Source organism: Rhodnius prolixus, unplaced genomic scaffold, assembly GCF_049639745.1.
Source record: "Rhodnius prolixus isolate KJV_2025 unplaced genomic scaffold, Rpr scaffold_3, whole genome shotgun sequence".
Taxonomy (NCBI): Eukaryota; Metazoa; Arthropoda; class Insecta; order Hemiptera; family Reduviidae; genus Rhodnius; species Rhodnius prolixus.
Window position 1 is genome coordinate 31866505 of NW_027411603.1, and position 22425 is coordinate 31888929.

General features: G+C 33.5%; 1 protein-coding gene across 1 annotated transcript; it reads left to right on the forward strand.

Moving 5' to 3' along the window:
* Positions 1–185: 185 nt before the first annotated feature.
* Positions 186–21289, forward strand: LOC141452426 (dynein intermediate chain 3, ciliary-like). The gene is made up of 11 exons (XM_074124559.1): positions 186–556; positions 2121–2279; positions 5360–5621; positions 8061–8170; positions 8707–8847; positions 10763–10906; positions 13805–14016; positions 15566–15701; positions 17730–17876; positions 20796–20966; positions 21113–21289. Exons 1-11 carry the CDS (start codon positions 296–298, stop codon positions 21167–21169), a joined length of 1800 nt encoding a protein of 599 aa, XP_073980660.1. The 5' UTR covers positions 186–295; the 3' UTR covers positions 21170–21289.
* The last annotated feature ends 1136 nt before the right edge of the window (positions 21290–22425 follow it).

Below are 22425 nucleotides of genomic sequence, written 5' to 3' on the forward strand. Positions count from 1 at the left end.
AGTCTATCAACAGCAGTCGAAAAATTAAACACTATTAAATCTAATATAGAAACAATTTTTCTACTTTTTTTTTGTCTTGCGAATAAAAAATATGAATACTTGAAATACAATACTGAAATCTGATTAAAATATCATCTTTGAAAAAGTGTAAAAATCATACTAATCTTTAGAGCATTTATATTAGGTTGAACCATGTGTTTATTGTATTTTATTAATTGAAAAACAAAAAATTATATTCTTTTTATTTGTATTGTTAAAAGTAGAAATTAAATTCTTATTCTAAAAGAGTGTAATAATGGCAATGTTCAGCAATGAAACGTTAGATCCAGAATTATATAGTGATGTCGTTGCTGAAAAGGAAGAATTTGAAAAGAATGAAGAATTAGTTAAATATTATAAGTATCAAGAAGATTTGGGACGACCATTTGAGTGTGACCAAGTTGGCCCGCAAATAGTATTTCATGAAAATCCACAACCTGAAAACAAAGATAAATTCTACAATCCCATTCGTATTGATTACAGTACCCAGACACCAGGATATTTAGCCGATGTGGCGGTAAATAAATTAATTATTTTATATAAGTATTGCAACTATAAGTTTATTGCAAAATATTTGCTCAAACAATTGTTACCATGCTACAAGGACAGTATTGGTATTCTTTCTAGCATTTTCAAGACAAAATAGCTGGCCTGGATAGACCAGTTAACCAGTTAGATTATCAGATCATGTTAGATTCATGATGGTTACTAGTAACAAACAATCCAAAGGTACCTCTTACACACTTTATTAGAATTCCCATTTCAATTAACTTTTTTTTCGAATAATTTCGCTTACTCCAAATAAAAAAAAAGGGCAAATCTTTAGAATAGCACCCCAGAGGCGTGGCCTAATTCGAAGTGATTCTGATTCGCTGTTACTATAGAACCCGCCATATTCAAATATAAATATAAAACTATTTATTTTATATTTACACTTAAATCTAGCGGGTTATATGGTAACAACGAATCAGAATCACTTCGAATTATTTCTTTATTTCTTAATGGGGGGCTTCGCCCCCATACCCCCCTCCTAACCTACCTATTCACCCTCAATTTTTTTATTTGTGTCACAAGATTCATTACAATAATTACACAGAACAACACAAAAGAAACTTACCTTATTCTGTGGAGTCCTTTTCCTGAGGAGGGTATACCTGTCGAACTCCCTCCAGATAATCTCTAAATTTAAAACGCTCATACTCATAAAGTTACAAAAAAACGGCACCTTAGGTCACATACAGAGCACTCGCGGGAACTATTAATACATTAAACAGGAAGCAGTTGCTAGGCAGTAAGTGTACTGCGTATGCGCGCGAAACATAAGCGTTACGAAATTCGCACAATCCGAAACAGTTCATTGGCGGAAAGTAGTTTAAATTTTCACCGGTAGGTGCGCTGTACTTCCCACCCCCTAAAAATAAATAGGCCACGCCTCCGGGGCGCTATTCTATAGATTAGCCCAAAAAAGAATTACTGGGCAAACTTTGATGCCCTCTGCGTATAACTGGATTACATAATTTATTCTGTGCCTGAGTAAATTTAACGTTACAAAACAAAACAAATAAATAAATAAACTGCAGTTTGAGCCCTCAAACTCAGAAGTGCATGCTAATGTTTTTCTTTGATTTAGTAGTTGATAAAAGTAATAGTTCTGCTTTAAAATTATTCTTGTTCCGTTACTAAACATTCAACGCATTGTACAATAAATAATTGTATAATAGGTTGAATATTTCTTTTCATTCTGGGCAAATTAGTGCTAATATTTTGCGAAAAATATATGAGCCGTTCGCTACACAACTCGGTTAACTCCATCAAACTAAAAAATAGAGAAATGCGTTGAAATAATGTACATTTTTTTAAAAAAATTCCTGTATATAATATAAATTCAAATGAATTTACCATTATCATTCAGTGCTTGCAACTGAATTTGGGTTGAATTATTAAAACGATTCACATTAAAGAATGTGAATGTGTATGCAGGAAGAAGAAATACAGAAAATTTTGGAACTTTTCTGTAATTCTCCTCCCAATAAAATTAACGTTAACCCCCCAAAACATTAAGAATAACATACGTTTTGAAGATTCAAACTCCTGGGAAATATCTGGTCAGGCGGACTATGATTCATAAAGGAGGTGGTTTTAGCAGATTGGTAAACACAGATGACGAAGAGCGTATGAACCAATTTAAAAATCAATTCGAAAGACAACCTTGTGTAGAGAAGATGCCAGATGGTTTAAAAGTAAGTATTAAGGGTTTATCCAAAAAGTATGTTGATAATAATGTAATGGATAATATATTGAAGACAGATTCCTGGCGACCGCTTTTAAAGCTGTTATGACAAAAATTCTTTATGTATTAGAATTTCATAAACATCAATAGAGCAGTAACGCTATTCAATGTAATTTAGATGCCAGAATGTTCTTAAATGTTCATTCTTAAGTGAACTACAATAAATTAGGCTTGACAAAAAAAAAGGGATGGTTTTATAACTCGAGTTATTAAATTTAATATTGTTGTACAATACTTGAAATCTTACAGTTTCCCTCATCTTAAAACCTTCTAAAATATTGTTTCTTTTTTTTTCTGAAAAATTAGGAATTGTATTTCTTAGTCGTGAATGTACGTATATTGAAAAGAACAACTAATTCTGCAAAATGATTAGACGTTCGTAATTTTTTTTTTTTTTTTTTTTCGGCGCATCAACATCTTGGTCATTAGCGCCCACTATCATAGTTCTTCTTATTTCCAAATACTACTCGAGCTGGGATGACACGTGCAGACCCACAGCTTCCAATCACTACACCTTAACAAGGTAGGGTGGAGCCTAGGTCTGCAAGATTGTCTCCACACATCCGCTCTTATTTCATCGACGTTGTCGACGAGGGGGAGTGTGGAATATGATTGTGTCATCCCGTAAATAAACGACCTTTTATAATAAATATTTATTTCTGAATTAATAATTTAACTTGTATGCTATTATTTACGTTTTCGGCAAAACCAAAAGTATTACTGGGTTAATTTATTAACCTCTACATTCACTTTTTACTTGGCTTTATTTTATACTTAATCCGAGGAGGCTATTTACTCTACTAGTAGTTGGATGTGCAGTACTTTGAACTAATTTTCCTGCACATCCTAAAATAAACTAGAACTAAATAAAATTAACCTAATGGGGTTGAAATACTTGTATAAAATTCTTTCAACCCCAGGATAAAAAACCTAACCTAAACATACATACGACTTTCTCGCCAATAAATACGTTCATGCCACTAAATACATTCACGCTAATAAATACATTCATGCCAATAAATACATTCACGCCAATAAATACATTCAAACTAATAAATACATTCACGCCAATAAATACATTCGTACCAATAAATACATTCATACTAATAAATACATTCTCACCTATATATAATGCACTCATCCTAAGCATTCACACTAGGGGAAAGTACTCAATATTCCTTTCCCCTTTATCGTTCGTAATATTAGAAAAGAGTCAACATTTATTCAATCTTACTGAACAATTAGGCCAAATTTCCAACGTACTCTAATTTTATAAAATTTAATTTTAGCACTACTAAAGGTTCATCATTAGGAATTTCATCATGAATTTTGTTTTGAGTTTATAAAATAATGAACAAGAAAGTAAAAATAAATGTTCAATAAATTAATTAGATCAATTCCACTATAATTTTATATAAAATATTTTTTACTTCTCAATTAGGAGAAAAAAGATAGTTATTCTTAAGAGGAAAAAGATACTAAGAAATTGGTCCGTTTTTACACAAAAGTTTGCAACATAAAATATAACAGAAAAAAAGAAGCACAAATTAAAATTTTTTTGAATACTACCTTGGAAAATAGAAATATTAGCTAAATAAGTAAAATGGTTAAGTAAGATTGAATAAATGTTGAATATTTTCAATTGGTTTTAACCCAGGTCTGAAAATGAAGTAATTTTAGAAAACTGTAGTAAATTTGTTGATCTTTACAAGACTGGATCGCCATTACATTGTTGCCTCAGGCTGCCACTAAGAAAGAGAATTAAGAAAATGCTTTATAATAAATATTTTGTATTTAATAAAAAGCATTCTGTAAACAAATTATTCACTTTTTGGCTTTGGAAGGAGGAGTACTAAATGATAAATGAGATTTGTGATGATAAATTAATGATTGGTTCTTTATTAAATGATATTTTTAGTAACTTATTAGTAATGTTTCAGGTAAATGTTTTTAATTAGCAGCCATATTTCTACTATTATGGAATTATTATGATTATGGAAGAAACAGTGCTTACTCCTTCCAATGCCTTACAGGTTAGAGCCTGGCTATTTCACTGAAGGAGAATTAAAAGAATCTTTCAGTAAGTTAAAAGATTTAACCTCATTTATTTTTACTCTTGAAAAATTTCGGACCACCATGGTTGCTCTTCAGTATTATTATTTTTTCTTTCTTAAATATAAAAGAGATATTAATTATAATTCAGCTTAACAAAAACTCTAGTCATTCAAAGTTCTTGTTTCTTTTTAATTTTTCTTGTTTCAATTAAAGAAAATTATTGGGATTATGACAAATTTTCGGTACAGAGTTGACCCCAAAAATGTCCGTTTTGAGGTGTTCCAGGATATCTAGGAAATACCTAAGACTGTTCCAGATAGATACCTACCTAAAACCATTATATTAAGAATAGCAAACACTTCTCTCATCATACTCTAATCTATTTTTAACCATAAATCCAAATCACTTGCAGCCAACAGTTGTATATAAGACTCATAAGTCCCATTACTGATGTATGCCTGTACTGTGTCAGGTAGAGCTGCGAGCTCAAAACTAAAACGTATTAAGGTCATACAGAAAAAGATTATAACAGATGCAGAAATGGTTTGAACGAAATCAATATCTTCAACAAGAACTGAATCTTTCAAAAATCACTGAATGAATTAAAACAAAAATCGTTGAAGTTTATAGAAAATATCTGTTCAAGTCCAAATAATGCTCTCATCTCTGTTGATGGCTCCTAACAAATGACTATGACTGATCCAGGATGTAATGGACATCAATGGTTACCTCTGATCAAAATACTTAATTGACTTTAGAATTACTCTAATGCACTCTGTTACTCTAATTAGAGTTACTTATTTGCTCTAATTATAACGCACCGTATGGAGCAGCAGCTGTATGATTTGCAAGCACATATCTTAAATATAAGGAAAGTATCATTTAAGAATAATACAAAATTGTTTGCCGTGTGAAAATACTTATACAACCGACTTTGTGTCAGTCTACTATAAAAATATTAATTTCAATTTTCAGGCGATGGAGTCGTTTATGCTTTCGTCATCTTTCATTAATTTATTTGCATTACCATTAGACGAGTTCCCAGAGGAGGAATGTTTTGGAAAGCCGAATTTCGTTATTAGTTCACAAATACAAGACCCATGGAAGGTTACTAGACCTGTAGTTGACTTATCTTGGGATCCAAAAAATGTAGAATTAATAGCTGCAGCCTATGCAGACCATCGAGCTTCGTCATGGCAGCAGTACAATGACAGATTTGCATACATCTGGAACACGAGTAAGTATATTAAAGATAGTGTAAAAGTTTTTCCAAAAACTTTACTTACACAACTAATGCCTGCCACTAGTTATTAAATATGTGGGTTTGATTAAATAATAAAACTCGCTAAAGTTGTAAGTCATAACCTGATTTATTCACACATTAACATTAACTAACATTAACATTTACTAGCAACTAACGCTATTCATTACAGTCACCATTTACAACAGTCACAACAGTTTACTGTTACTTACTCACTACGTAACGCCACAAAACTGTTCCCCGACTGACCACTGGTCCGCACTGCACCGAATTGCACTAGTCTCAGCTGCACTAAAACAGCTCTACTCATCAACTGACTAATTGCCTGACTAGCTAACTTTGAAGCACTCCGCAACACTGACTCTCTCAACACTAACTCAGAACTTGATTAAAACTTTCTAAACTCAATAACTAACTGCTCTAAAAACTCCTTAAAACTTGATTAAAAACTGACTTCTCCAGCTGTGTCTGCCTCCTTTTAACTGCGTGCCTCCCTCCAACTGGGACTGCCCTCCTCCAACTCTCTGAGCATAAGTTTCCACGCCCTCCTGACGTTCATTGGCTGGAGAAAACATACTGCCACCACCTCAGCTGGGGCCGCCCTCCTTCTACTCTCTGCCTCGCTCCTACCTGTCAATCACTGGCTGGGAAAACACATATGCCACCACCCCAACTGAGGCCTTTCTCTTAGCTGGCTTTTACACAGGTCACTAACTCGTTGAACAATCCTTTCTAGTTCAGGTAGAGACCAGCCCTTTTGTCTACACAGTGATGGCCTGATACCGACTTTGGTCGCTTAACCCCTAGAACAATCTAGGCCTTTCTTCTCTGCCACAGGTAGATACCGCCCTTTTGTTTATGCAGTGGCGGCCTGTTACTGACTTTGGTCGTTCAACCTCTAGAACAATCTAGGCCTTTCTTCTCCGCCCAGGTCAACTTCGTTACAATAGTAAAGAATACTACTTAGTATACAGTAAGGGCACGTTGGTTATATTCGATTGGCTTGCAGTATTTCCCTTTAGGCTAATGTCCACTATATTCAAAGGATATATGTTTTAAAAAAAATCAATATATGAATTATGTAAAAATATAAATAAGTCTTCCTTCGTAATTAGGGAGTTAGTTATCAAAGTTCATTTGTATCTCAGATTGAATTCAAAACTGCCCGTAGAACCCGTGATGCTTTGTGGGCAGTTAAGTGTTCGTGTGGAGAACTGTTAATGTAAGCTGACCTTTCATAAAATACAATAATAGGTCATGGTAGACTAATTCAGCGAGTTCTTTGGATTATGTCTCATGAGTTAATTTTTTTGACTCTAAAAAAAATTGTAGCTTATACAAGAGACATACTTAACAAAAGGAGAACAAAATGAGACAGATACTAATTCACTAATCAAGAAAATTAGACTTGATGTGGATCAACTTAGCGATCGCAAAGTCACGAACAGAAAATAAAAACAAATCTTTAAAAAATATTTAAAGCTTTTTTAAACAAATATGGTAAAAATACCTGTCAAAAAGCACGTAAAGGGAATTTGATGAGGTATAATTCATTGAAAAAAGCTTAGTTTGTGTTTAAAAAAAATCATGGTAGTTTACTTTGGTAGCTCAATTTTAAAATATTTTCAATCTGATAGATAAATTGCTGTATTTACTGAATAGAAACATGACCAAAAAACAATTTGTTATTATACCCAGCAAAATGTGGTGTTAATTATTCTATTAATTTTTATTGCCTATTCTTAATTTAATTTGCACAATTTCCTCTTCACTTTAGGATCACTAGAAATGTTCCTCCCTCGCAAGAATTGTTTGAAACAGAGCCGCTAAACTGTATTCTGTTGAATAATAAAGGGCTTAATAATTTTTATGTAACTCAACCATCTCACAGAACAACGCTGAGGAACACAATAAATTTTTCGAAACGGCGTAAAGACGGAGTTGCTTTTTTTTTTTAATTTTGACTGAATCCTCGCTAGTTTAATCCTAAATATAAATAGTAAATGTTTTCCTACAGATTTATCTCGGATTATGTATATCAATTAATTATTTATACTTTTCCACCATTGTATAGTAAATTCTGGCAGAGGTCGACATTTGGCTGGACTTTTTCGTGTCTAGTTTTAATTCCAAATTTTTGGTTTACCCTCCTTCGATTGTAGAAGTTTCTAGAGAGATCAAAATCAATCACTCTGTAAAATATATGTTCTTTGTGAATTCACTAGCTTTGCACTAAACAGTGTAATTCCTTTTAATCAGCTATAATATAGTAATATGCTTTAAAAAATGAAAATTAATGTAGTGTCATCTGCTCACATGCGTTCCATTTGTTCAACTTCTCTTGAGATAGAACCCTTAGACGCTAGCTTACTTGTCAAAGAAAACCACTTAAACAAACAGAATTTGATATTACAGGAAATACTTCGGAGCCAGCATTTATTCTTGATGGTGAAGCTCCGTTGACCGTGGTTGAATTTAATACTATGGAATCAAATGAAATTGCTGGTTGCACCATGTGTGGACAGGTTTATTTCTTTCTATTTACAAAGAAAGCCATTAATATTTATTTAATAAAGCTAATTGCTTTTTCTCTCTCTTTCTTTAAAACAATTCTATCTTGTCCATCAGACATTCCATCTTTTGCTTTTTAAAATAATAATACGCAGAGTTTTACAGCTGTGGTCGAAGCATAACATTGATTTTCTATCAAAAATCTAAATTTAGCCATTAGTGATTTTGATTATGTCTTGATAGTTTATCCAATTTATAAAAATCAATATTTCAATTGATATATAGGAATTTTTGAATGAATAAAACCTTTTCTGCTCAAAAAAACTTGTATTTTTGATTTTATTTCATCAGTGGACTTTTTGTAAGTTGACTGAACATTTTATAAACCTCTCCGGATTCTAGATAGAGTGCATCTTTTAGAGATCAATCGTAGCTAAATCTGAAGTATTGTTAAAAACAAAGCTTCTAATAATTTCAATTGTTTAGCACCTTAACTTTAAACTTATTTTGAAAATAACAAAACTCCAAAAAAAAATTTGTCTGTCTTCAGATAGGTTTGTGGGATATAAGAGTTGGTTCAACTTCAGTGTGGTTAAGTGGTAGAAGAACCTTTCATGACAGACCAACATGTTTACAATGGTGCAGTCGATTTACAGGATATGAATTGACAGCAGCAGCTCTAGATGGCCAAGTAAAATTTTTATTTTTATTTATTTATTTATTTATTTACAAGACGGGCAATCACCCAGTTACAAAGAAATATAATTTAAAATAACATTTAATAATAACTCAATATATAATAATTATAGAATATACATATATCATACATTTATACATATATGTATCGTAGAATAGAAATAAAGATAAAGTAGAAATAATATATACACATAATTTACTTAATAGATGAAAAATACTTCAAAATATGTACTATAAAATATACTTTAAAAATAGAAACTTTACTCAATTAATAAATCTTAATATCACAAATGACCGGTAAGTTTTCCCTAGTACCAATCACCGCAAAATCAGCTATTTAACAAATGTTTCAACTCGATCATGTTGGTGTTGAATATATCAAAATCAGCGGGTAGATGATTAACTTGATCCGCAACTCTTGGAAAATAACTGAACTTACGATAATTGGTACCATGGCACACTTTAGAAAACACTTGTTTTTGTCTAGTACCGTTTGTTGGCACGTGAAAATTTAACAATGATAAAAGTTCAGGGCAGTTTATATTATTATTTAGAATTTTGAAAATCAAATTTAAGTCTGTGGCTTGTCTACGAAACTGTAAAGTACTCAAACCAGTAAATTCCATTACGTCATCGTACGGTACCTCCGTCATGGCTTTTGTCTCTCGATACCAGAGCAATCTTAGGAATCTTCTTTGAAGTGATTCAAGTTTGTTGACGTAAGTTTTCTGATAAGGAGACCATAAAGCAGAGCAGTACTCAAGAATAGGTCGCACCATTACTTTGTAAAGGATAATTATGGTTCTGACATCTTTAAAGTTTCGAGTAGATCTAGAGTAGATTTATGAACAGTTAACCAATTACAGTACCATTCAAAACAAATTTAACGCAAAAAAGTGCTGAAACTGGGTACTTTATCATTGCTGTCATTAAATCATTACCTTTTCTGACTTCTATTAAACTATGCTTTGGATTGTATTCATTAAAAATAACTAAGAAAAATAATTTTGAAAATTTAAAATGCATTTCATTAAAAGATGTACAATAATTATTTCAAATTGAACTCACATTTAAAAATTATCTCACAAAATTAACAAAATAAAAATCATATATAGCAGCACCAATTTCAGGTTCAACATCGCCTTCCGCGTTGATCACCTCGCTTCAATCGTAAAAGATGAAACAGAAACCTTTTAAGAAAGTTAAGGCACTGAGAATTAGGAAAACACTAATGGTATAAGTTATTTAGCTTTAAGACAAAGACAAAAAGTATATTGATTTCTTCCTTGATCCTTCGACATTTACCTAGATGATATTGAGTTTTTTTGATTCTCCCAGGCTTCCAAACAACTTCTTACTTTAATACAGATAATCAATCTACATCAGGTTTTCTAGGCTTGCTGGAGTTGTTCTTGTTCGAACGCGTGAGACTTGCTTAAGTTCAGGTATTGACAACGTTCTCCTTGAACATTTTTTCATATATTTGCTGAATTTTTCTTCCCTTAATGCATGCACATACAGTATGCCCATAAGCCTCAATTGTTATCTGCGAAATACAAATTGATCTGAAGAATTATTAGCTCCTAATAATTATTACAAAAGTTAAATTTTTTTCGATGTTAATAAGTTTTTGAGAATAATGAGCGAAAATTATCCAATTAAACAAATTTTGTAATGTATTTTATGTAAGAATACGTGAGCTTTTAAGCCGTGAGGCATTGAACGTCACTAACATGGCTTCTTCATATTTCGTAGATCGATTAAACGATAAGTGGAGTTAGCCGACTATATTGGTTTTCATTAACAATAAGGGAACTTAAAACAGATCCCCATATCCAATTTACCAGACAATATAACCAATTTTAACTTTCCATTTCTGATTAAAAGTTTTGATTTTTTGTTTATTCCAGATACTTTGGTATGACATGAGGAATAGAACAGTTCCTATCGACAAAGTTATTCTAGACATGTCACGAAATCCAAATCCTAAATGGCAAAATGCCATAGGAGTAACTTCTTACTGTTTTGAACCAAATTTACCCACCAAATTTTTGGTTAGTATATTTGGTAACTTCTATGGTTACCAATTTAATTAAATTTTGCTGACTATTTTGCATTCAAATTATTTTTATTGCGACCTCAGGAGAGTTATTAGGCAGCAGTGGAGAAATCTATATGATAATCATTTAAAAAATATTTTGCTTTAATCACCTCAGCTATAATAGTATATAAAAGTATAATAAAATATTGTAAATAGTATACGTACGAAACTATTGCTTTTCTTAACTTGTACCTCTTTAAGGTGAAAATTCCAAACATTGTACAACTAGCCTCCTTCTTTTATAGATAACTGATTCATTTTATTAACTACTTCAATTAGTCAACTCTCTTCAAGCTCGTTTTTATTAAAAACAAATATACAAATAGTTTTACTAATTACAGTCAATACCTAACATTTTGGATATTGATTCAATTAATCATTCAAAAAAATAAACCCCTTTTAAACAGAAATAAATTCCGTTTGTCTAAACATTTTCCCAACCATAGATGGCTTCCTACTCGACAGAACTTTCATATTAATCAGAGTATAAACATTATTTGCACAATTAATCTTCGAGAATATTCGTTTGCTTAATGGTAATATTTCTGATAACATCTCTGTAGATTCTCTTCTTAGTAACCATCCTATTCTTTTCATTAATTTTATCTATTTTACTTAAACTACAAAAATAATTTATATAAAGATGATAACCGATTAAAATTACCTCCATTGAAGAACGATTAAGTTTTATCCCAAGTTACTTAATTAATTATTGATTCTAAAAATATTCACTTGAAGGTTCGGTGAATGTATTTTCTTAACCCTCCAACGGGTTCAATAGGATTGTAACACCATAGGGCGCAGCTAATCTGTGAGATTAATGACCCAATAGCTCAGCGTTTCCCAAAGTGTGAGTCGCGACTCGGCACCGGGTCGCAGAAAAATTCAGCTGGGTTGTGGCAAAAATTGTAAAAACTCAAAAAAATCTATAACATTTTGCTCTAAATTTAATATTTTTCAAAACTTTTTCAAGTACTGCAGGTGGCCACCCTTTACCACCGTTTCCTACCGGACCATTTAAATTCGGATGCTCTGATTGGCTGATTTCGATTCGTCATTCAGTGCCTTCTGTCGATATTGAAAAGGAAGAAATGCTTAATCTTAGTGAACAAGAAGTTGATAATTTAATTGAAGTTTCATGCGACACCGATCTTAAAAAAGTGTTTGAAAGTGTACCACTAATTAATTTTTGGTTGCGCTGTCAAAAGGAATATCCAAGCGTAAGCGAAAAAGCGATACAATTTTTAATGCCTTTTGTCACCACTTATACGTGTGAAACTGCGTTCTCAGCCTTGGTGTACTTGAAAAATAAGTATCGAAACAGATTGGAAGTCGAACCTAATTTGAGAATAAAATTAACATCATTAAGTCCTAATTTGAAATTACTATGTGACGAAAAACAACATCATCCTTCGCACTAAAGTCAAAATTATGTAAAACAAAATTTACTTTATTTACTTTAAGTTTTAAGTGAAGATAACGGATTGTCTTTAATTACTTATATTTTTGTTATTTAATTATTTTGCAATTTTTGTGTATGAAATAAACAAACAAATAACTTGAATTTCGATTTTTATTAAAAAATAAAATTTGTTTTGTAAATAAATGTTTTTTTTTTATTAGGTGGGGCGCGAAAAAATTTAAAATCTCGTACCGGGCCGCGGTCAAAAAAGTTTGGGAAACGCTGCAATAGCTGTTAATTTCATCAAAAATGTTTTGGAAACGTATGAAAAATTTCAGTTTAAGTTTTTCTTTAAAAAAAAACTCGAAAGTGGAACAGAACATTAATGTGAATAGAAAAATCAGTCATCAAGCCTAATTTTGAGGTGCACATTTATGAATGAATGTGTGAGATGGTTTATTTGCATTATCCAAGAAATTTGTCACGCATTGATGCCCTCTATGTTCAGAAGAGCGAAATGATGACCATGAACCATCTCCGAACGTTTCTGTCGACACGTTGTCACCAACTATAGGGAAACGCCATAAAATATTATGGCTCCCTCGTCCTAACACTAGAAGTAGGTTTTTTATCCGACAATTTGGTTACTTTATCTGTACATACGCACTCAAAATCATACGCATCTTGATCTTCTAAAAATTAGAAAAACGCTTGTTTAGTGTCCGAATCCCCTTCTCTTTCTTCTATTCAATATTATTCAACAAAAGACACTCGTTGCAAAAATAGTCAATAAGTAGAAAACTTTCTTTTAAATGTTAATATATACTTTGTAACAGTTTTTGATAAGAAAACTTGAAACATTTCAATACCCAAAGAATAAGACCATCGGGCGCAACTAATCTGACAGTTCACGCGGACGCTAAGTAACACCACAGAAGTAAAACACCGATAGGGCGTTCGGTTAGAAGAAGGTAAAAGAGGAAGCTACTGAGAGCCCATTGGCACATTCAAAGAAATACCTGAGTTGCTATCAATAAGAAAATGTCCTCTTGATCTCACAGATTAAATGCGCCCGATGGAGGGTTAATCGTGTTGGACTCAAGAAATTGTATCAATTCTTTGTTTATTTCCAAGCTTATTGCTAGGTTTTAGAATGATGCAAAAAATACACAAGAAGAAATCTGAATATATACACTGCACATTTTAAAAAAAGCGTAAAACTATTAGTTCTCTCTCTAATTTTTCTTCGTAGGAAATTAAGTTTTAAGTCAGTAATCAATTCTGTTTTCAATAAACAACGGAGGGACTGAATTGAAGGTATTAATTGACCACAAGTCTAATTTGTAAGCGTTTCTTTGGCACATTTTTCTTTTTACTTTTTTTTAAATCTAGGAATAACAGAAAGTGGGCAATTTGTTTAGTAATTATTAATTACTTTGTTATCTTCAGGTTGGCACGGCTACAGGAATGGTGATAGAAGGAAATAAAAAAGGGAAAACCATTAGTGAGAAAATAGGAAATCGTATTTTCCAATGTAGTAATGGTCCTATTTTAAATGTTTTTAGAAATCCAAAGTTCACGAAATATTTTTTTACTATTGGCGATTGGTTGTTGAAGATGTGGTGCGATGATTATACAAATGAACCTATATATTGGACAGAGTGAGATCTTATTCTACAGCTTTTATTTTAAAATAGAGAATTTAACTTGAATTTAGGGAAATTAAAATTTCAAATCGTTGGTTTCCTCACCTTTTCACCTTCGACAAATGTTAACTGGTTATGGAGATGTTAGCATGAATAGAAAGTGTAAGTGCGTGAGGCTTACACCCAGATGCGGAGAGGGGAAGATGACGTAAACGTAATTTAAATCGATACGTGCTCGGGGGGGGGGATAAATAAATACAAAGAAAATATTTAGTAATGAAAATGGTCAAGAAAACACTTACCTTTAACGCACCGGAAGCGAGCGCACACAGCATCCGCCAGGCGGTGAAGGATCTCTAATTAAGTGGTAGAAGGGAATAGGAACTATTAAGGAGCTTAGGTAAACAAGTGTGTAAAGATGTGTGTGTGTAATGTGTAGCTGAGCTCCTAGAAGCGTAAGAAATATTGGGGTTCAAGCCCAAAGAGGCTTATTAGAATTGGAAGTGAGGTAAGCGGAAGAGGGAAGGGTAATAGTGCACCAAGTGCACTAGATGCGGATGAGGATGAGGTAATAGTACAATCAATGCACTAGATGCGGATGAAGGAAGAGGTAATAGTACAATCAATGCACTAGATGCGGATGAAGCGAAGTGCTAGATATCAGCGGAAGTGACTCTTAGCAGGTTGAGGTGCAGTAAGAAGTATACCAGCAGGCAGACTCGAGTGATGTAGGGCCGGAAGCAGCCGATGATGAAGCGTTGCGGAAGTACGAAAAGCTGTACTTGAAGCGTTGGTCCAGCGGACGCGACCTATATCTGATGCAGAGCAGGGCCAGACGTCGACTCGTTATGAAGCGGTATGGAATTGAGGAGCACAAACTTATTTGCACAGAGTCAGCGGCGTACTCAACTACAGCAGACGGAAAAACCCCACGGGTAAGAGAGGATAGAGAAGGGGAAGGTTGAAACCATGGGAACTGAGAAATAAACAAAACTACAAAATAGCAGAAAAATAAGATATTGGCGGCTACACCAAAGGAAACGATTAACGAAAAATAACGCGTACTATGAGAATTGGAATAAGGAGAGAGAGAGAGAGAAATAGAAAAAGGCGAGATGGAGCACTGACAAACGGTACCGCCGAGATAGGACGGTACGCGGCTTAACAGAAAGAAAATGCTAACAATCTGTTCGTAGTATAATATTCGTTCCCAAACGGCTGGTATGAAAGCTTTATTGTGTTGTTAGGTTGGAATCTTCGCAGAGACGCCCAAATCTCTGAAGTAGCCGTACTTCTTTGCCCTCAGAAGGGTTTACAACTACAACAAACATGTTGATGTTTTAGTAGAAGTAAAAAGCGACTATCACTTGAAATCACAGTTTAGATTAAGTAAATGACCAATTTTAACTTTTCATTTGGTATCCACAAGGTCTCATTTTTATTTCTAATATTATTTTAATTAAATCTATCATTTCTGGTATTAAAAATAATGGTTTATAAAATATATAAGATGATTAAGCATTGACAATCCAAGTAGATTATAAAATTAATGGCATTCTTTCAGTTTCGACAGCGCCATGTTAACTTGCGCGGTGTGGTCCAAAGTGAAGAGCAGTGTGGTGTTGGTCGGCAGAGATGATGGACAAGTAGATCTTTGGGACTATCTAGAGAATGAAACAATTCCCAGATTTTCATTAACTGTATGTTTATTTTTGAAATTAAAAATTATATTGTAACTTGTAAATATACTTATGGCCAACTATATATCCCTGTTTTGAAGGTACGATCCCGGTTAAGTATCATTTTGTCCCAGTTATTTGATAAAAAAAGAAATAGGAAAGTGCCAAATTTATTCGCAAAATTCGATTAAGTAAAAATTATAGAATATTTTCAATCTGCCAGACACATCTGTGTCCATTGAAAGGATATTGTCAATAATAAATAACAAGAGATCTGAAATATGAGTTATACTGTCTGATTCAATAGTAAAAGCATGATTTCGATGTATAAAATCCAAGTAGATGTTGTATTGAATTTTTCATCACAGTTATCAATACGATATAAAGAAAGTTTGAAAAAACCTTATCAATTATAAATACAGCAGTAATATATTCTAGTTAAAAATAACTTTTAAAAAGAAAAATACCTTCTATTTTCTAGCCAGTTCCTACTTGCCTTATGATACGAGGGTCGTTTGAAAAGTCCGTGCAAAAATAAAAACTACTTAATTTTTGGGGGTAAACCGTTTTTATTTTTCAACATAGTCTCCTTTTAGGCTTATACACTTCGTCCAACGCTGCTCTAGTTTGTTGATCCCTTCCGAATAATAGGATTTGTCCAAGTCTGAAAAATAGCCATTCGTTTCTGCAATCACCTCCTCGTTTGAATAAAATCTTTTTCCCGCCAACCATTTCTTCATATTGGGGAACAAATAGTAGTCCGAGGGAGCCAAGTCTGGAGAATAGGGGGGATGTGAAACGAGTTGGAACCCTATTTCCATTAATTTTGCGACCACAACTGCTGAGGTGTGAGCTGGTGCGGTGTCGTGATGGAAAAGGACTTTTTTGTGGGCCAATCGTGGGCGTTTTACTTGCAGCTCGGTTTTCAAACGGTCCAATAACGATGAATAATATGCACCTGTAATAGTTTTACCCTTTTCCAGATAGTCGATGAGGATTATTCCTTGCGAATCCCAAAAGACAGTCGCCATAATCTTTCCGGCCGAAGGAACGGTCTTTGCCTTTTTTGGCGCAGATTCCCCCTTGGTAACCCATTGTTTAAATTGTTCTTTGGTCTCAGGAGTGTAGTGATGTATCCATGTTTCATCCACAGTGACGAAACGACGCTTAAAGTCCTGCGGATTCTTCTGGAACAGCTGCAAAACGTCCTTGCAACACTTCACACGATTTCGGTTTTGGTCAAGCGTGAGCAATCGCGGCACCCATCTTGCGGATAGCTTTGTCATGTCCAAATGTTGATGCAAAATATTATGTACCCGTTCATTCGAGATGCCCACAGCACTAGCAATCTCACGTACCTTCACTCTTCTGTCATCCATCACCATATCATGGATTTTATCAATGATTTCTGGAGTAGTAACCTCAACAGGGCGTCCAGAACGTTCAGCGTCACTTGTGCCCATATGGCCACTCCGAAAATTTTGAAACCACTTATAAACTGTTCTAATCGAAGGTGCAGAGTCACCATAATGTTAATTAAGCTTCTCTTTAGTCTCCTGAGGCGTTTTGCCTTTCATAAAGTAGTGTTTAATCAACACACGAAATTCTTTTTCGTCCATTTTTTGAAAATCACTCGACTTCCTCGATTCAAACGAATGCCAAACACAAAGAAATAGACCGATCTGGCTGAAACTTGGTGTGTGTTCTTCCAAGAGATGCTACTAACTAAACATAACCTCGATACGCGCTAGTTGTGCTATCTCTCTGACTTTGCACGGACTTTTCAAACTCGTATATGAGCCTTTCATTGTACAAACTGATTAACTTCACTTTATGAAATATCTTAAATTTAAGTGTCAAAGCATTTGGTTCAGTCATAGCTATTTGTATTTATAACAAAATTAAACATTAAAACCCTCCGAAAAATAGGCGATTACTTAACGTATTACTTCACTTACTAGTAACGTTAATTTCTAGTTTACTTCATTTAAAGGCAGAAATTTATATTTCAATCATTGTTTATATTACCTTTTTTATTTTTCTCAACAGGTTTCCGATTATCCAATAAGAAAAGTAGTGATAAATGATTTCGGCGAGTATGGTGCAGCCTGTGGGGATGATGGAAACATAACACTTTTGAGATGGACAAGACACTTTGGTGTTTTTACTGAAGACGATAGACATCAAACGGTTTCGGTAAAATTGATGTTTTAAATTTTATACATACAGGTTATGGAAGCACCCAGCGGGGCCGTTGAATAATGTATGAACAAAAAAAAATGACCGTTTTCTATTAATATGATACAAAAAACACGGACTTCATACTTTGTGAAGAAATTTCAGCTCTAAGATAAGATTAACTGGGTTAACTCCCAACATCTTTATAGAAACATAAATCATCTGCTATCAGCATTCTAATCATTTTTCTTTAATCCACTTTGAGGTTAAAAAAGACTGCTTGGAAGTTAGCTACCCACCGCGACCCAGAGGATCTCCTTGCAAGGAGTTAATTTCTTGTCCTGTCTGTTTGATTAGCTTCTAGAGTCTACTAGAAATCATCCTCCTAAACTGTACAGGAAATAATCAATACGTTTTATGCCGTTTCTTCTTCTTCTTCTTGACAAACCTACAGGACTCACCGTTGTCATCCCCATACGATATGTAGTCTGTAATGGCACACGTCTCTTAAGAAGCAGACGATCATACGAATATTATTGGTTTAATGCCGTTTTAGTTTATTTTATATATATTTATTTATTTCTGTTATCAAGAATTTTATTTTCTATTCGTTTTTGTTTCCTATAACTTTTGTTTGTTTATTCAATTTTATTGTTTTAAAGCATTGTTTTTTTTGTTCTAATTATGTAAACAAAGTTGATCTTTATTTTACATTCTTATTTTGCCTTCATTGCTATTATCATTTTGTACTGACCTAACTCTGTTTGTAAAAACTAACTAATATACAGGGTGTCCCAAGCTATATGGATAACGACTTTTTCTCGGAAACTAAGATAGCTAGAAAGAAACTAAAAAATACGTGTTCCCTTAGTTTTTTTTTAGGAATCCAAATTTAATTTGTAATTTTTTTTCGGTGCTTCCAGAAGCGAGATACAGGCACCAACTTCATTTTTACAAAAGGGGAGGTGTGGTTTTTATTTAAGAAATAGATTCCGCTATTTTTTTAAAGAAAAATTTACTTGAACGGTTTTTTTCTGTGAGCGATATTTTAGAAGTTATGAATGAAAACATGATTCTTATAAGAAATGTCAAAATGATAATATTATAACGGTTTTTTGATTGAATAAGAAGAAAAGTACTATTTTATAATAAATTTTACTCCTCATTAACATAACAGATCATGCTTGAAATGGCCTTCACCATTAGAGATGCATAGACATGCACTTTCCTGTCAATTGCCCCTTACTGCCAAAGAAATAGATTCGGCTTTAACCGAGTTACAGGCATCTATTATTATCTGCTTTAGTTCATCTACAGATGCAATTCCGGCTTGATTCTAACACACCTAGATTTAGAAATGCTTTTAGGTAAGCAGAAATAAGGAAAGAAAGAAAAAAGTTACGAATAATCACCTTGTTTTTTAGGTATCCCCAAAGGAAATAGTCCATAGGTGTCAAATCCGGTGAACGAGGTGGCTACTGAATCGCCCCCTGTGTCGATATAACATGCCCATCAAATTGCCTATCGAGACATCTCTTTACATGCCTGATGGTGTTATATCGACACGGGGGGAATTCAATATATATATATTTAGGGTGACCAGAGTTATTTGCTCCACCCACTTTCTTTTTAACGGCGGGAAATTTCGAAAAAATAAAAAACACGTATTTAATCATTTTTAGTCTAGTTTATTTTCAGTGATTGACCCATTTTTTAAAACCCTTGTATCTCGAGATACAGCATCCAACTTTTGTTTTTCAAATGAAACGTTATATTTTTGTTTGCATATTTTTATAGTATTTGAGCTCCTAAAAACAACAAAATAATTTTTTTGAAATCGGTTAGGTATTTCAAAAGTTATGGTAATTTAAAATATGAAAAACAAATTTCAGTTTACTGCCAAAATTACGTTATTTTTTTTAAAGAATCTATTCAAACTAGACACTATCAACGGATAGGCAAGCCAAAACTCGGGACTCTCACGCTCTGTGTGTAGCAGCCCTTATGGTGGCGAAGTCAATATCTAGGCAGGCTAGAGTTATTCGACGTTCCAGATCATCGACTGAAGCCACGGGATTAAGGTTACTGTACACTTTATTTTTTTAGGTATCCCCACAAAAAATAGTCCATTGGGGTTAAGTCCAGAGATCGAAGTGGCCATTGGATGGGACAATGAGTCCCTAAGCACTTTTCATGGAAATTTCTGCCCAGGTAACCTCGAACAACTCTCGCATTATGTGCGGGGCAACCATCTTGTTGAAAATACATATCTAGCCGACGTTGTAGATGAACATCTTCAAGCAGAACTGGCAAAATGTCTCTTGAAAAAAAGTTGGATACCTTTCACCAGTTAAGTTCTCTCTGCAGAAGTATGGGCCGATTAGTTGATTAAAGTAAAACTCCACACCAAACGTTTGTAGAAAAAACAACCAGAACGTCGAATAACTCTAGCCTGCCTAGAACTTGACTTCGCTACCATAAGTGCTGCTACGAGCAAAGCGTGGGAGTCCAGAGTTTTGGCTTGCCTATCCGTTGATTGTACCCAGTTTGAACAGATTCTTTGAAAAAATTAACGTAATTTTGACAGTAAACTGAAATTTGTTTTTCATATTTTAAATTATCATAACTTTTGAAAAACCTAACCGACTTCAAAAAAAAAAATTTTTTTGTTTTTAGGAGCTCAAATACTACAAAAATATGCAACAAAAAATATAACGTTCCATTTGAAAAACAAGAGTTGGATGCTGTATCTCGAGATACAGTGGTTTAAAAAATGGGTCAATCACTGAAAATAAACTAGACTAAAAATGATTAAATACGTGTTTTTTATTTTTTCGAAATTTCCCGCCGTTTAAAAAAAAAGTGGGTGGAGCATATAACTCTAGTCACCCTGTGTATCAGGCTGGATTTTATAGAATTAATAACGACTTTCCGTAGTGGTTGGATCGAGAAATTCATCGTGAAAAATCCCTAGAAATAAAATTGAGAGAAATACGTATAAAAGAGAGAGCTGAGAAACGATCTAAACTAAAGAGCGATGAAGAGAGCGATTTTGAAGTTTTTTATCTGGAAAAAGCTATGAACCATTACAAGAAAATTTTGGAAGACGTGAGTCACTAATTTTCTCGATTTTTTTTTTTTTTAAATTTTATTTTCTCACCTAGATTCCATAAACCAATATTATTAATATGAAAAACATTTCTTAAATAATTAATTTTTCTCATTTTAATAAAATTTTCTTATGGGATTAACAGGTGTTTCAGAAACGTGTTGACAAATATATATTGGGGAAAGGAGAGGAATATAATTGAGTATTTGTGACATGTTTAATTACTCCCAGAAGTGAGATTGACGAAAAATGAACTCCAATTTTACTTCAAAATTGAGCAGAAAATATAATCTGTAAGAATATATATTCTTGATGAAACAAATTCAAGTTTAATTTTATTTCCTAATTATTGTATATTTTAAGAAAAAGAAAAAGTAGAAATAATAATAACTACAGATGAGGGAATAAATTAGGTGAGTGGTTAGCGTATTCCAACGTGAAGATCATGGGTTCAAATCCTGCAGCTGGCCATTGGATTTTCTCTTTCTAGGAGCTTCTTACAGCTCACTGTTCGGTGATTAACAGAGTTGTCTGTAACGAGAGAACATGGAGGCTAGCAATGCACTCCGGGGCGCCAATAACCTGCGATATATAAGCGCCTTAAATACAATAAATAATGGATCACTACTTGACTGGTTTTACTCCTACCTCACCGCAAGACATCAATCTGTTAAATACAAATCACTAATGTCAGAAGAATTTCTTGTATCATCTGGTGTACCTCAAGGTTCTATTCTTGGCCCTTTTTTATTCAAAATTTTTATCAATGATATATCTACATGTCTCAATTCAGTAAACTTTCTGCTTTTTGCTGACTATTTAAAGATTTATTCTGCCATTAACTCTGCGGATGACTTTCTCCTCCTCCAAAACTCTCTTCATAGACTGAGTGTTTGGTGCGATGAAAATGATATGAGCCTAAACATCTCTAAATGTAAGGTAGTATCCTATCATCGTAGTCGGACGTGTACAAACTTCGATTATTCTCTTCATGCTTCAACTCTAAGTAGATCTAATGTAGTGAAGGACCTTGGTGTTACGTTCTGTGCTAACCTTTCATTCAACCTCCACATGAACTCCATAGTCACAAAGGCAAATAAAATGCTTGGCTTTATATCTAGATCTACTCGAAACTTTAAAGATGTCAGAACCATAATTATCCTTTACAAAGTAATGGTGCGACCTATTCTTGAGTACTGCTCTGCTTTATGATCTCCTTATCAGAAAACTTACGTCAACAAACTTGAATCACTTCAAAGAAGATTCCTAAGATTGCTCTGGTATCGAGAGACAAAAGTCATGACGGAGGTACCGTACGATGACGTAATGGAATTTATTTACTGGTTTGAGTACTTTACAGTTTCGTAGACAAGCCACAGACTTAAATTTGATTTTCAAAATTCTAAATAATAATATAAACTGCCCTGAACTTTTATCATTATTAAATTTTCACGTGCC

Coding starts and splice junctions, on each gene's coding strand:
- LOC141452426 (XM_074124559.1), top strand. CDS start 296: ATGGCAATGTTCAGCAATGAAACGTTAGATCCAGAATTATATAGTGAT. Junction 8,848..10,762: donor CAGCAGCTCTAGATGGCCAA/GTAAAATTTTTA, acceptor TGTTTATTCCAG/ATACTTTGGTATGACATGAG. Junction 14,017..15,565: donor GAACCTATATATTGGACAGA/GTGAGATCTTAT, acceptor GCATTCTTTCAG/TTTCGACAGCGCCATGTTAA.